Below are 14,736 nucleotides of genomic sequence, written 5' to 3' on the forward strand. Positions count from 1 at the left end.
TGCTTGTTAAATAAATATTAATGATTATAATTAAACATGCAATCGTACAAGAATATTTCTATGAAACGCATAGTTACACACATATATATTTTATTGTCTTCTTTAACAATTATATTTTTAATTACTAAATGCATCAAACGAATTCTTATAGTTATAATAATATATGCAGGTTAATTATTTATTGGTAAAGTAAATGTTACTTGTTCGGTTTGATAATATATGCAGTCTGGAAAGCCAAATAAAAAAAAGGCGGGTCTAACTTTACGCGCGTATGTCTTTTTTTGTATTATTAATTACAGTTTTAGCTAACAATAAATAGGAATAGACTACCAAACGTCAGCACGCGACCACCAAACGAATGCTTACAATTATAACGATATACGCAGTCTGGAAAGCAGAGTTTTACAAGAGAGGGGGCTATTTTCACGCGCGTATGTCTTTTTTTCGTATTATTGATTACAGTTTTGATTAACAATCAACGGGAATGGACTACCAAACGTCAGCACGCGACCACCAAACGAATGCTTACAGTTATAACGATATACGCAGTCTGGAAAGCCGAGTTTTACAAGAGGGGGGGGGGGGGCTAACTTCACGCGCATATGTCTTTTTTTCGCATTATTAGTTACAGTTTTGACTACCAATCATCGGGAATGGACTACCAAACACCACCAAACGACCACCAAACGAATGGTAATAGTTATTATTGGATTTTCAGAAGTGGGGGGGCCAACTTCACACAGCTTGATATAAGGGACATTTATGTAAATTCAGTTCGTTACATCATATATCATTATGGATTCGATCGGAAGGGAATAGCATATTTTCCTTGAGACACGATCAATGACGCTTAACCGAACCCGGAGGGCGGTTACTAGGGCACAAAAATTCCGATAAGTGAAATCCGAGGAAATGCCGCAGCGAAATCACAATTTGCGGACAGCGAGTCGCGTCGCCCCGTAACTCTCGGATACATTCACCCATAAATCTACATTTTCCAAGTATCGAGAGGTCCTGTTTTATCTTCTACCAGCGCGAGGAGCAGCTAGCTCCTCGTCGGATCGTATTAATTTTACAATCGTGCGGTCCCAATTGATAGATCCACAGGGAGCCGCGTAGATCCGGCAGCTTCCTTCCTCTTCCTCTTTCCTGGCGTTTCGGCCGTCGGCGCCGTCGACTTCGGGGTTTAGGGCGTTATGGACAGAGACGGGGAAAACGAGAGAGAAAGAGGGAGAGGGAGAGGACAGGGATGGCGATGGGGATGGGGATGAGGAGAGAGCGAGAGGCCGATCGATGCATTGAGGCGCCTAGTGGCCAGGCAGGCAAGGCACCAGGCTCTCTCCGCGCGAGCACAGAGAGCTCAGCCCCCGTTCTGTTCACCCCTGCCCCAGTATACATGGCCTGCAGCGGCGGCGCGCGACGCGCGACGCGGCTAGCTTCCCTCTGGGGAAGGTACATCGGTACATGGTAGCGTGCAGTTGCGCATCGACCTCCGGGGCGTGCACGGCGAGTAGCGGGTGGCGGCGCTCCTCGTGAGTGTAACAACGACGACGGCGGTAGCGGTGGCGCGTAGGCGGGGTTCCCGTCGTCGCACTCTCTTCTCCGAGAGGCTGACCCGTGGTCGTCGTCGTTCACTGTCGAGCCGTCGGGGATGTCGTTGTTGGTACCAACGATCACTGCCGATCGCGATTCGTAACTTTAGTCCTCTTCTCTTTCCCGTTATTCCCGTTCGTCTCGTCATCGCGAGCCAGTCATGCTGTCATCATTGTCCAAAGCCAACATCCGAATCGCAACGTCGGAATTGTCCCTGTGATATGCTGGTTTCGCTGGCGAACTATTATGGTAAATCAAACTTGGCTCGTCCTGCTGTTGATTAGATCGTATGTCAGTAGTTGTATATGACATTTATGACGAATAAAACGCTGAGTGGAATTGAATTGGCGCGATCGTGCGCGGATGTTCAGAACACTCGTCGAAACAGGTGTTTACGATGGGGCGTCGCGATACACATATTACCTCTGACTCTGACCGATCGATTTAAATCTCCGAGCCCGATTGAGACGCGGGCTGACACTAATACGATTAGCCCGTGGTCCGCGGAATAGGATACTCGCAGCTCCTGTACCCTGTACATGTACATATTGTCGTGTTATATATCATTAAGAATTGTTAGAAAAAGTTGCTAAAATCACGATTGAACGGTTCTTAAAATTCCGCGATAATCATTACAAATATCAAACATAAATAAAATAGATGAACCCCTTCAAAGATGTATATATCACAGATTGGTTTTTCGCTGAGCAGGAGATAGCTGATGCCGGAGGAGGATCCGACAACAATAACAGACAACAGTATTTTCAATCACCGCATCGTATCGGTATCGTCTCACTGTTGTTGCTGCTGCTGCTGCTGCTGCTGATCGCTGACGCGTCGAACGGCGGCGGCGTCGGGAGCGGCACGGCCGCCGGGGGCGGAGGCGGGGGTAGTAGCAGTAGCAGTAGCAGTAGCAGTAGCAGTAGCAGTAGCAGTAGCAGTAGCAGTGGCAGTGTCAGCATCATCGGCAGTGGCGTTGGTGGTGGCACTTGCGGGTTGGCCGAGTTGACGTGTCGGGACGGCCGCTGCGTGCCGATCGACGCTTACTGCAACGGTGAAGATGATTGCGGCGATGGCAGCGACGAGCCGACGTTGTGCACGCCGTGCAATCGCACGTACCACGGTCGCGAAGGGCACACGTACAAGCTGGACCTGCCGAGGCCCGCTGAGGAACGCCTGCCGTTCCTCTGCCACTTGACGTTTACCGCCGCCGGTCAGGGTTACGGCGAGCTGGTCCAACTGCTGTGGGACGCGTTCAGCGTCGGCCGCGTCGACGCGAATGCCGACAACTACTTCACCAGCTGCCCTGAGGGCTCACTTCAGCTCGCCGAGCTCGGTAGGCACTTCACCGGCGGCTCGTGGTGTGGGGTCAGCGAGGGTCGCGCGTCCTACTACAGGTATTCTCTCTCTCGAGCTCATTCTTATAAGTGCACGTCGTTTACACCCGCAATTGCGCGAATCTTCACCTTTTCCCTGGCTAAATTCAGTTCTGCAAATTTTAAGGGCTTCTCTTATTATCATTATTAATAAGTAGTAATTATCATTAATAATGATTTATTATTAATGCAGCGAAACCAGTACGGTCACTGCCTCTATACGGCTGTTCCATGCACCATCCGCGGTGCCGTTCGAGTTTCGTCTCCGTTACCGCTTTGTCTCGCGCAACGAAGCGGTCGCCCGACTGGGTAAACCAGAACTGCCAATCGAGCGGGGCTCCCCGGTGCCGGGCACCTACTGCTCCCGCAACTTTTACGAATGTCACCTGAAGCAGTGCCGGTTGCAGAGTCCAAACTATCCGGGCGAGTACCCGCGAAACGCAAGCTGCCTGATCACCGTACGCCAGAAAGAGGTACCTACGTGCAAGCACGCCATGATATCCGTCAAGAGCACGCTTGCCGGTCCGGTCGGTCTCAGCGCTACCGTCAACACGAGCCTCAGCGTCTGGCAGGACTGTTCCCCCGAGAGGGACCGTTTGATCTTTCGCGACGGGGCGCGCACGGAGGACCCGGTACTCCTGGTATACTGCGGTGGCCCGCTACCGCAGGTGACCGCGCGCGGACCCGCCATGCAGGTGGAATTCCGCAGCTCGCCAGTCGCGATACCGCTGGGCGCGTCGTCGCTGCGACTGGAGCTTGAGTTACGCGTTATCTACGTCGACTCGGACGGGTTGGATTATGCCAAAGGCCCGCACGGCTGCAACTTTTTCGTGAATGGCACCGGCGTCGGCGGCAAGCGGAGTGGCACGATACGCGCACCTTTACACGCGCTACCACCCGGTTCTAGCTGCACGTGGAACATTAAGGGCGCAACCGGCGATCGCGTATGGATATACTTCTCGTCATATTCACAACGCGATCTCACCGGCAACGGCGAGAACAACGCAAGCGCCGGTCAAGTGACGCCAGATATCTCCGCGGCGTCGGTATGCGCGGTTAAACTCGTCTTCTGGGACGGCGCGCAAAATACGGGCCAGCCAATGGCCACGCTGTGCGACGACACGCCCAAGCTGTGCGCCCATGCGGCTCTTCGTAATGTCACCAGGAGCACGAGGCCGTGTACCGAAGATGAGAGTTACCTGACGACCGCGCCGAGTCTGACCCTGAGTATGGAAACTGTTCTGGGTACCGCTCTCCATCCGATTAACTTCCACGTGAGTATACGGGATGTTGCATCTATATCTTGACCACCTAAAATTTTCCCATTGCCTTTGGTGATTCAATTCAATTGTATATATTGTATGTTTCTTTGTAAGAGAAAAGAGAGCTTTCCTTGGCCCAAATTTAAATAAAATTATTTACTTACAATTAGTTTCCATTCTCGTTCCAGGCGCGATACGAGTTCATCTCCACTGTTCAGACCGGCGAACCCTGGGGCGATGGTATCTGCAGCCGAGTGTGGCGTAAGGTGCACACTGGCGAAGTGATGTCACCGCGCGACGTACGTCTATTCGGGCGAGGTGGTGCCACCAAGCTGGATTGCAGGTAGAGTCGGTAGAGAGTGTAGAGACGGAATCAAATTTCTCGCAAGTAACGATCGATTTAGTCGTTAGAAAAACAAAGAAATACTTGTAAGCAAACGCAAGTCCAAAATTCCAGCGTTGTAATATCTTTTTGCCTTACTTGTGGATACTGGGTTTGTTTGATTGAGAAATCATAAATATATATGTATATTTATCCCGATACCATGCCCGATCTGTGCAGATATCGCGTGGAAGCTGGTAGTGGGGAGCGAGTCCGTTTGACGTTGCATAACGTCAGTCTCGGCGAGTCCACCATGTGCACGAGCGATTCAGATCCACACACCGGTAAACCGCGCTGCGTTCAGGAGGTGGGGTCCAGGGAGGCGCGTCTGGTCATTTACGAGGCTCCATGGCGAGACGTGAAGCTACCCCGGGCGTGTCTGTGCGACAACACGTCACATTTGCCGCTGACATACATCACCTCCGGCCGTGCGCTGGAGATAACATTTTTAGTGGACCAGCAAGCGCCCCACGAAGACTTCGAGACGCTCTTCTTCTACGCCAGCTTCGAGCTCATCCGTGTGCCAGAGTGCCCGAGAAAGCAGAGGATCCGTGGCGAAGGTGGCGAGCTGAGATTCGTCAATCCCCCGCTGTCGAGACCGGACATTTATTGCGAAGGTCTTCCGTGGCTGGTGGAGGCGAGCGAGAACCGCTCGCTCTTCGTCCTGACCTGGGGCTGGTTTCTGCCATTGGAACCGCCGCCGCTCACCGGTCCCGAGACGTCTGGTGGCGTCAGTGGTACAAGCGGCGATCAGATCAAGTGCCCGACCACCAATCGCATCCTCCTCTATTCTGGCTGGCCGCCGAAGTTGTTGAAGATAGTGTGCCCGGCGGAACCGGGCGCACGCGAGTTCACCGTGCACGTGTTCTCACAGGAATGGCTAGGCCCGACGGAAGAGGGCAAGTGGCCGGGTCCGCCGAGACCGCCCGCATTATTGCTGGACTTCGTAGCACGGGAATCCGGCCAGGCAGCTGCCTCCTGGCTGGAGATCTCCAAGAGTCGCGCGGCGCTGCGCCGGCAGCTGCGTCTTCCGGAGAGAATCCCGGGCGCAATGATAGAGAACGAGACAAACGGCGTGCCGTCGTATATCGGCGATTGCCCGCACAAGTGCCCCGAGCTGGGTGCGTGCATCGCCGCCAGTCTCTGGTGCGACGGTCACGCGCACTGCCCATCCGGTCACGATGAGGCCGATTGCGGGAACGGCGCGCGGCTACTCGGACTGCTGCCGCCCATCACATGGCTCGTCGTCGCCGGCGTCGCTGGAATTGTCACTGCCTTCGCGTGCCTATTCACTATTCTTATTAGCAGGTAACTTGAACTAACTGAGAAATAAAAAAAATCAATGTTAATCATCACCTTTATTCACATTAGTTGTCATTATCAACGTAGAACGGTACAGTTATTATTATACATAGCGTTTACTGCTAGACTTATTAAGCTTTCCATCGTTATCGCGTTTTTCCACATCCTTAGATTTTAAAAACCAACAAAATTATTACATACTTATATCTATATTTTATCTCTTACGTATTTTATGTAACGTTGGAAATATATGAGAGCATTCAGATTTCAATCTAGGATAAATACAATTTAAAAAAATATAATGTATTTATTATACGTCAACTTGGTAGAACACTCTCTTTATCTCATCTTATTACTCATCTCTTCTAGATCCAAAGCTCGCACAAAGAGACTTCACTACCAGGGGGCGAAGAAGAGCAAGAAGCCGCGACGTGCACCGACCGAGGAGACGCTTCTCGGAGCGGCATCCTGACAACAGCCGCCCGGTTTCGTGGAGTACATTCACGTGGACCGGGAAACGACTGTCTAGCGACGCTAATTCTGTGCTTCACCGTCCAATGACTAACTCTACTCGACAAATCCTCTCCCGTGGTGCCATATATTATACATATATATAATCGCGCAACGGGTGATGAGATTCCTCAGAACTCCGCCACGCGCTTCTTTCTTCCTTCATTCGTTTTCCTCCTGCGAGAACATGACCTCGTTCGGTCGCGTTCATCCTCGTGTCTGCCTGCGTCGACTCGCGTCGAGTCGAGTCGAGTTGAAAAGGATCTATCCATCGAATGTCTTCTGTTCGCGAGATATATTAGTGATGTACTTATTTGTGATAGTCCTCTATATACATATATATTTCATTACAATTACGCGCTGTGTTACCTCTATGTACACACACACATATATATATACACATTATACACACACATAAAATGCATATGCATGCGCGTGTGCGAATCTCTCGATTTAGGTAGTTTTAAGCGTGTCTCGACGGACGGAAAGTAAATCCCGTGAAGCTATATGCGGCACTCGGGCGAAGTCTACCTTTCAAACGCTATTATTACCTGAAGATATCCTAATTCGCGTGTTCTGACACATATAGTGATAATTATTTTAGAGACTAGAAGAGAGAAAGGGACAGAGGATGAGTCGCGTATCTCTCGTGGGTTATTCTAACAAAAGATAGATATATATATATATAATATATATAATAGATTAGAGCCGAGAACAAAAGTACGTTTTATGAATAAGATCATATATTTCAGAATTATATCGATAATGAGATTAATTGAATGATGTTGAAGTATAAAGTGTGTAGTTAGCGATAAAGATGATAACAGGTCAGGGTTCGTAGAATATAGTATATGTATAGAGTGAGGACGCTCCGCCATGCGAGAACCCGCGGTCTCGTGACGGAACTTAAACAAATATACTGCCTTTTTCGCACGTGGGATTGTTCGGATGTCGATGGAAATTGCATTAAAATCTTTGCGTCTTTTGATTCAACCCCCAGCTATCGTGTATGTAAAGTTCATTTTACCTCCGTATCTTCCAAAAATATACGTAGGCATTTTTACATATTCCTATAAAAATATATACATTATATTTACATATTATTACAAAGTATATTAATGTTACCGATTGTTATTCGGCATTCAAATTGATTTACGATCTCTAGATGAATATTTATTTATTTATTTATTTAATATATATACGCGAGCGATGTTTGTATAATAATATAGACTGTAAGAAAGGAAGAAATGGCACACACAGGAGGAAAGTCTGAAGTCGCATTCGCGCACCGCAATTCAGAAGCAATATTCTAAAGCGGTGAGAGAACGGCTCACTTGATATATACTCTTTGCTCTGCCAGTATTCTGAAATAACAAAATATTATTACGATATCTCTCTTTCGGGAAAAAATGATCTCTGGCTCGATGATCAGCTCGCCCAATTCCGACTTTTGCTCCGACTTTTTCTCAAGTAGTTTCTTGAAGAACCTTGTACATATAATCTCCGATATGCGTATACATGTATATATTTTACAAAGGGTGTTTCAAAGCTTTATTGGCAAGCTTTCAGAGCAGATTTCCGTCGAAGGAAACGTTCTCCGCGTCGCGTCGCCTGCGTTTGCTGTTACTTTTTACACATTATCCACTCAGTCGTTCATCGCAGGAATCGCGAGCGGTTTTCGGCCCGACAACTCCGATGTTGTGGAAGCTTGCCAAGAGATTCTGAATATCTCCTATAATGTTAATTTTATACTATGTATACATAGCGATACACATAATGGAGCGTAACGTTACATGTGCGTAGTGCGTACATACGGGACGGCCCGGACTGGTCTTAGGGCGGCTCCGATTAATTTGATCGGCGATTAATTCAACCGGCAGAATTGCTTAAAGCATAAATTTCTGACTACATAATTCGTCGTCCCTAATCTCTTTTTTTTTTATATGCCGAACAAGAAAAAAATTAATAATTCTACCAACAAGATAACACAAGATATCGCTCGATAAATTAATCGTTAATTAAGTTAATCGAAGTTTAGTCCAAGTCTCCCCGAACTGGCCTGTTGAAAAAATAAGTTTTCCCGGGGTGCCTCGTCGCGGACCACGTGGAATGCGCATTTAAGATCAAGAGGACTAGAGATTGTAGCTCGATGAATCAGGACAGAGCGGACTAAGATGAAAGATATTTAGATATCCGATTGATAAAATTCTAATCTCCAGGTCGCATCTCGCATCGCCCGATGCTGACTGCAAACTCGCGATCACCCGTATCACCCAGCACGATAGAACTTGAAAGACTACTGTACATGTAGCTGTTTAATGGTAAAGACATAATGTAAACATATTTACCGATGAAATAGACAATGTTGTATTTTTAGCGGAATATATATTGGATATTTTACCGGGCAAGTGCTCATATTGCGCCTTTACGTGATCTCTTCATGTACAGTGCGGTGTTCATTAGCGTCAGAATAGATATTTCGTTCTTTGTAGCTGAACTTTTAATACTTCTCATCTCTTAATTCCCTCTTTTTCTTTCTCTTCAACGTCCAATCGCGTGCCTATATATTTCACTTCTTTAAATGCAAAAGGTATATCCGTAGCGCAGCTACAGGAGATAGAACCTCAAGTTTATTCCTTAATTGTAGTTGAATCTTTTGTACTTTCTATTCTTAACGTACCGATTATGTGTTAATTAAATATTCAGTATTGTATTATATATGTATTTCATTTTAAATGCAGAAAATATAATATACCTAGCGCAGCTACAAAGAGCAGAAAGAGAAGACTTACTGCCGCTACCATGCCTGCCGAATTCGTTATGATACGGACTTTCTCTACGTATGTACACAAGTGTATATATGCATATGCATATGCATAATTAAGGTGGATGACAGAGAGAGAGAGAGAGAGAGAGAGAGAGAGAGAGAGAGAGAGAGAGAGAGAGAGAGAGAGAGAGAAAGATGAAAGAAGAGAGAAGTCTATGCACCGGACCACTAACCAGTAGAGAGATCATTAGTAGAAAACTGGAAGCGTCTCGAAGCGTAAAGTCGCTCAAACTCGCTCGTTATTCGAAAATCGCAGAGTGCTGCGGTATTATGCAAAGCACTGTGCCACTCGTGTATACACGCCAATTTCAATAAAAGCGACAACTTTTGTCTTGTAGGAAACATCATCGAGTACGAGTACCATTTACGAGCAGCGTTTACCTTCTATCCCTCTACCGTAGTACCGCACTGTGTTTCGTTTCACTTCAATTTGTAGTGAAGTTCGAAGCGAATGCCTTCGATTCACATCTTTCGATATGATTTTTCTGTATCGCGAGTGAGTTTTCAAAAAGTCTTTCGAGGTTATCCAGGGTTATCGTGCGAACACTGCGAATCTTCGGATATATTAATTGAATGTAGAAGAGAGAAAAGCTTACAAGACATAGAATAAGGAGGATAAAAGTCCTACCTTGTCTCTCATGGGGTCCCAAAGAGACGGACGTTCATTAAAAAAGGGGAAAGAGAAACGGAGCGATTCTGATTCTGTGGAATTTCATTGGTGTAGTAATGTATTTGGGAGCGAACCTAACCTAACCTAACCTCTCGTCGTCATTGTCGTCAACAATAGTCAACGGTCAACAATAACGGACGTGTCGCTCGCGAGGAGGACGGATAGGAAGGTACGGGAGTACCGCTGGGTCTCAATTTTTGTCCGCCGGTCAGATACATCGGATAAAAAAAGAAGAAATTGTCCAGCAACAATAAATCGAATTTATTGAATACGTAATGTATAATTTTGTCCAATTTTGTCGCACCCGTGCGAAGCAAAGAGTGACGCCGTAACGCCGCGTCTTAACACTTAACTTAACACGTCTTAACGACAGCAAATATTCATAAAAGAGGAAAGGAAGATAGAATAAGATACGCGAAGAGAGATGATGAACGAGAAGATGATGGACTCGCGAAGGCGCGAGAGAGAGCTGATAGGCTTACGCGGAGTTTCTGAAGCTTGGACCAGATCCCCGACGCAAATTGAATAGTACGTAGACATCTCCATTAAATAGACTTAAATAATCTTTGACGACGTATCTGGCTCTTTAATTGCTGCCATTCACGCAGATCGTCGAGAAAGAATTTAACTCTGTAAACAATCATCTATAGCCTGTGGCCTGTGAGGTTAGGATTAGTCTTGTTATATGAACTAACTTATCAACTTGAGATCTGTGACTTTTGCACAAGTTATAGGTTCTACACGAGTAAAATTTTGTTATACGATGTATAATCTATTAGCAGTTTGTATTCAAATATACTTGAATTTCGTTCAACAGATTTCCATCAGTCTTCAAAATAGTACAAGTGGCATAGCGCGTTCAAGTCTTGGTTTGTTTTTTCATTTGCAGCAGCTCAAACGAGGAGGATGAAGATCTGAGCAAACACAAGGATAACACTTCACCAAAGGATCGCAAGAGAAAGAGGCACGATGCTAAAAAAAAGGTACTAAATTAATCATGATCAATATTGAATCAAACATGATATTCATTCATGTGTATATAGTATATATGGACAAGTGTTATAATAAAATTGAACATTTAGAAGAGCAAGAAATTGAAGAAGGAAAAGAAAGCGAAGAAGGAGAGAAAGAAGGAGAAAAAGGCGAAGAGAGAAGCAAAGAGAGAAAAGAGGAAGAAGAAGAAAGCAAAAAGAGAAATCGACAGTAGTAGTTCTGACGATAGCGGCAGCAACAACAACAGCGATGAGGAAGTCTGGGTGGAGAAAACCATGGTCACTGATAAGCCGAAACCAAAGAAAGACTCGAGTTCGGACGACAGCGGAGACGACGGGATGGTTGGACCCGCCCCGAAACCCCACGTGACTCTCTCGGCCAAGGATTTCGGCAAGGCGCTGCTACCGGGTGAAGGCGCGGCAATGGCGGCTTATGTCGCCGAAGGGAAGCGCATACCCAGGAGAGGCGAGATCGGTCTCACATCGGAGGAGATCGCGTCGTACGAATCTGTCGGTTACGTCATGAGTGGCAGCAGGTAACTTATATCAAACGTGTAGAAAATTCTTATCTCTATGTATTCCATATATTCCATATCGTGGAAGACAACGACAAGATTTCACAAACGTCTTATCTTTCTCTAAAGGCATCGTCGCATGGAAGCAGTTCGTATCCGAAAGGAGAACCAGATTTATTCTGCCGACGAGAAGCGTGCCTTGGCAATGTTCAGCAAAGAAGAACGACAGAAGAGGGAAAATCTTATATTGGGACAATTTAGAGAGATGATTAACCACAAGAAAATGGCACAGGAGAAAGGGAATTGACGAATTTATCGTGACTAATATTGACACACCTTGTATCTGTATATATTGTATAAATTTTAAGCTTTTGTAAATTTAAGCGAAGGTGATGTACTCGTATATAGAAAATATCAATGTATATACATACTTGAATAAATATAGTAACCATTTTCTCAATTTTCATGCAGTAGTTTGGATAACGGCAATTGAAAAATAATGTGTCCATCCATTACATCAAAATAAAACTTTAGCTTTTATTATTTGCATAATAGAACATCTTAATATCGCTATTAAAAATCAGTGCAACGGTGAAAACATTCTATTAATAACATTGTAATGGTAGTTTCTTTTTTATGTTCAACTACTTTTTTTTCTTCACTGTTACTCTGTTTACTTTCTTTTTCCTGCACTTTTTTCTTCCCACTCCAACCAGCCTCCAGGGTAGTGATGTGCCCTGCAAAATGAATAAATATATAGAGTGTTCTATTATAGAAATCTAATAATTTCAAATCTAATAATTTCAAAAGATATACTGTGTGTATCCTAATTTCTGCATGGTTTGTTGCATAGACATGCTTCTTTTGCCAGACCGGCAGCTAAATATGACTTTTGTGTCTGTAGTTGGCTTAGGCTTGCCATATTTATCCTGAAACTCTTCCTCCGAAAAATTTTCGAATACATTCCTAACGTCACCCACTGAAATAAATAATATATTTAATTACTTGCTACTATATATTATTCACATAATCATATAATATTGTCACTATATAACGTTCAAAAAATTATAAATTTTCCAAAATTTATGCAACAATGTATGCAACAAAAGATTTCTACTTGGTATATGGATGCTTCCTGGTAATGCGCCAGTCTCGCTTATCTCAGAAGGCTCTCTAATGTCAACAATCAAGGTGTTAGGCTCCTTTTGTTCTTCCAATAACTGTTCATAATTGACTTCGAGCGCCATTCCGTTTTCACACAAGGCTGCACTGTCCGTTTCTCGATAAAATATATTCGAAGAATATAAAGTCCGTATCACTGAAAAGAAATTTGTATTATTTTGTTTCGCAAAACATCGATATTTCAAATACTACAACATTAATTTTGTTCTATTCTATTAATTAACACTAATAACATTAATAATGTTCTATTCTAATTCTATAATAAATAACTTTAGTCACTGTGCGTAAATAAAGTAACAAATAAATAAAAGGTAAAAACGAAAAAAGTTCCGAGGAAATTTATAAAAATCTGGATATTTATAGATAGTATAAATTTCTATATAAATCTCCAAATCCTGCTACAATAGAACAGAAGATACGCACGATTGCCCGCACTCGGACGGTTAAGCGCAATTTCAAAAAATCGTTGAGAACTCGGTGACAACGGCGAGACGTATGGGTTTCCGCGAGAACAACCGGCGGAACAACTCGACGATGCGTACGACGTCGACGCTTGATACAGTCGACGAGAAAATCTGGTGTACATAATGAATGTCAATTTTTTTGTTGCTGAGAAACGCGATAACTGTCGCGATGACACCGTGATGCACGATTGTTCATGATACGACATACGACTTGCACTCGTGTTTGGTATAAAGTATAAATACCTACATCTACATCGTTAATAATAATAAGCCGAATAAAGCGACAAAAATTAAGCTGATAGGTCTCGCACTAGAAACAACAAACAACCCGCGTTTTATTTGTTAAAGCCAGTTCAAGCCAAAACGCCAAAAGAAGCCGGTTGCGGCCCTTTAAGCATCATAAAGGTCTATTCAGACAGCTATAGCTATGTTACATACATATGTAGCGTCAAAAGTGCTATTACGCTTAATCATCAGGAAAGAATTAAGCAACATTAATTTGAGCAACGCGAGTGGTGTAGTAAAACAATTGGAAGATATATATATCTTTCGAGACTATAATCCGCGATATCGCGAATCGCGAAGAATAGTTAAGCTCGAGTAGCAAAGTTCACTAAACTTGAGATTAGTTTTCTTTATTCTGATTGATTAAGGCCCGGTTGCACCGAAGTCGCATAATATTTAACCTTATAGCTTAACATTCTTCGTCTCTTTCTAAAGGGACAGTTAAATGCAACCGGGCCCAATTAAATTTCAATCTAATCTTATAAATCCCAATCCGTAGTGTGATACGGGCTTTAGAGTTACCAAGAAATTTGGATAACGGGTAGCGAGAGTTGAAATGCGCGTCTTTCGAAATCCTCGTCGATGCACCCAGATGCACCCGTCCTTTTAGAATGTGCATACGTATGTACATACATTATACATACATACGTGTCAATCAATGAGTGCATCGATTGATGACAATGCACTTTATCACTTCTCGCTACGCATCGACGAATGAACGTGCCAGTACACGCTCCACTTTTATAATAAGCGTTGACCAATGGGCACGTTCAGCAAACACAACTGTTGAGTTCGTCTTATCAACACACTGCGTTGATTGATTGGTTCTAAAAGTAAGAGCCAATCACGTTCGACTGCTACTGAGCGGCTTGGTCTGCTGAACGCGACCAATGACAGCAAATGACAGCGCCGCTACATGCTCATTCGGCATCTTTATCGGTGGGCGTATAAGTGATGACGAATATAGTATATATTATTAATTAATATTTCATTAATATTGCGAAAATCGCAAAAGGGTAGAGAACTTTTTTATTTAGTCTAATCCGCTCTACCTGACCAAGAGAAATTTTACATGATTATCAAGCTTTTTATACTATATGTACTATATATATGTGAGAGCAAACGTGGCGTAGCAGACAGCGCACTGGTCTGCTAAACCAAAGATCTCAGGTTCGAATCCAGTCCTGGTAGAACCAAAATTAATAAAATTGTATCGCTTATTACTATAGTAATATTCTATATACGATTCTATATAGAATCGTAAAATCCGTATTACGGCCAAAATAATGAGAAAATCGCATTTTAACTATGATATTCGTAATCAGCAGCATCGCGTTCAAGCTGCTACAGAGCGATTTTTTGGAAAAATGGTCAAA

The 14,736-nt window shown here is 44.3% G+C and overlaps 3 protein-coding genes and 1 long non-coding RNA gene across 6 annotated transcripts; 2 read left to right on the plus strand and 2 right to left on the minus strand.

Annotated features, from left to right (window-relative positions):
* Positions 1–1,499: 1,499 nt before the first annotated feature.
* LOC139774470 (uncharacterized) lies at positions 1,500–7,424 on the plus strand. Of its 2 annotated transcripts, XM_071709757.1 has the most exons (6): positions 1,500–1,842; positions 2,305–2,990; positions 3,163–4,243; positions 4,420–4,574; positions 4,794–5,921; positions 6,285–7,424. In XM_071709757.1, exons 1-6 carry the CDS (start codon positions 1,840–1,842, stop codon positions 6,385–6,387), a joined length of 3,156 nt encoding a protein of 1,051 aa, XP_071565858.1. In that variant the 5' UTR covers positions 1,500–1,839; the 3' UTR covers positions 6,388–7,424. The 2 variants fall into 2 exon arrangements, with proteins under 2 accessions (XP_071565858.1, XP_071565857.1); XM_071709756.1 differs by lacking the exon at positions 1,500–1,842 and having other exon boundaries at positions 2,239–2,990.
* Positions 5,953–9,566, minus strand: LOC139774473 (uncharacterized). The gene is made up of 2 exons (XR_011718579.1): positions 9,426–9,566; positions 5,953–6,707 (listed from the first exon to the last, which is right to left on the minus strand). It is a non-coding gene; the product is annotated as an uncharacterized lncRNA (long non-coding RNA).
* Positions 9,567–9,873: 307 nt separating this feature from the next.
* Positions 9,874–11,889, plus strand: LOC139774471 (uncharacterized). The gene is made up of 5 exons (XM_071709758.1): positions 9,874–10,194; positions 10,296–10,450; positions 10,812–10,905; positions 11,005–11,450; positions 11,559–11,889. The coding sequence occupies exons 2-5, from the start codon at positions 10,347–10,349 to the stop codon at positions 11,734–11,736; spliced, it is 822 nt and encodes a 273-aa protein (XP_071565859.1). The 5' UTR covers positions 9,874–10,194; positions 10,296–10,346; the 3' UTR covers positions 11,737–11,889.
* A 52-nt stretch (positions 11,890–11,941) lies between these two features.
* Positions 11,942–13,483, minus strand: LOC139774472 (rhodanese domain-containing protein CG4456). 2 transcript variants are annotated; one of them, XM_071709761.1, is made up of 4 exons: positions 13,323–13,483; positions 12,547–12,747; positions 12,246–12,408; positions 11,942–12,166 (listed from the first exon to the last, which is right to left on the minus strand). In XM_071709761.1, the coding sequence occupies exons 2-4, from the start codon at positions 12,674–12,676 to the stop codon at positions 12,103–12,105; spliced, it is 357 nt and encodes a 118-aa protein (XP_071565862.1). In that variant the 5' UTR covers positions 12,677–12,747; positions 13,323–13,483; the 3' UTR covers positions 11,942–12,102. The 2 variants fall into 2 exon arrangements, with proteins under 2 accessions (XP_071565862.1, XP_071565860.1); XM_071709759.1 differs by lacking the exon at positions 13,323–13,483 and adding an exon at positions 13,035–13,316.
* Positions 13,484–14,736: the final 1,253 nt, after the last annotated feature.

This window comes from Temnothorax nylanderi, unplaced genomic scaffold (assembly GCF_030848795.1).
Source record: "Temnothorax nylanderi isolate EJ_2023f unplaced genomic scaffold, tnyl_v1.0 TNYL_tig0081_pilon, whole genome shotgun sequence".
Lineage (NCBI taxonomy): Eukaryota > Metazoa > Arthropoda > Insecta > Hymenoptera > Formicidae > Temnothorax > Temnothorax nylanderi.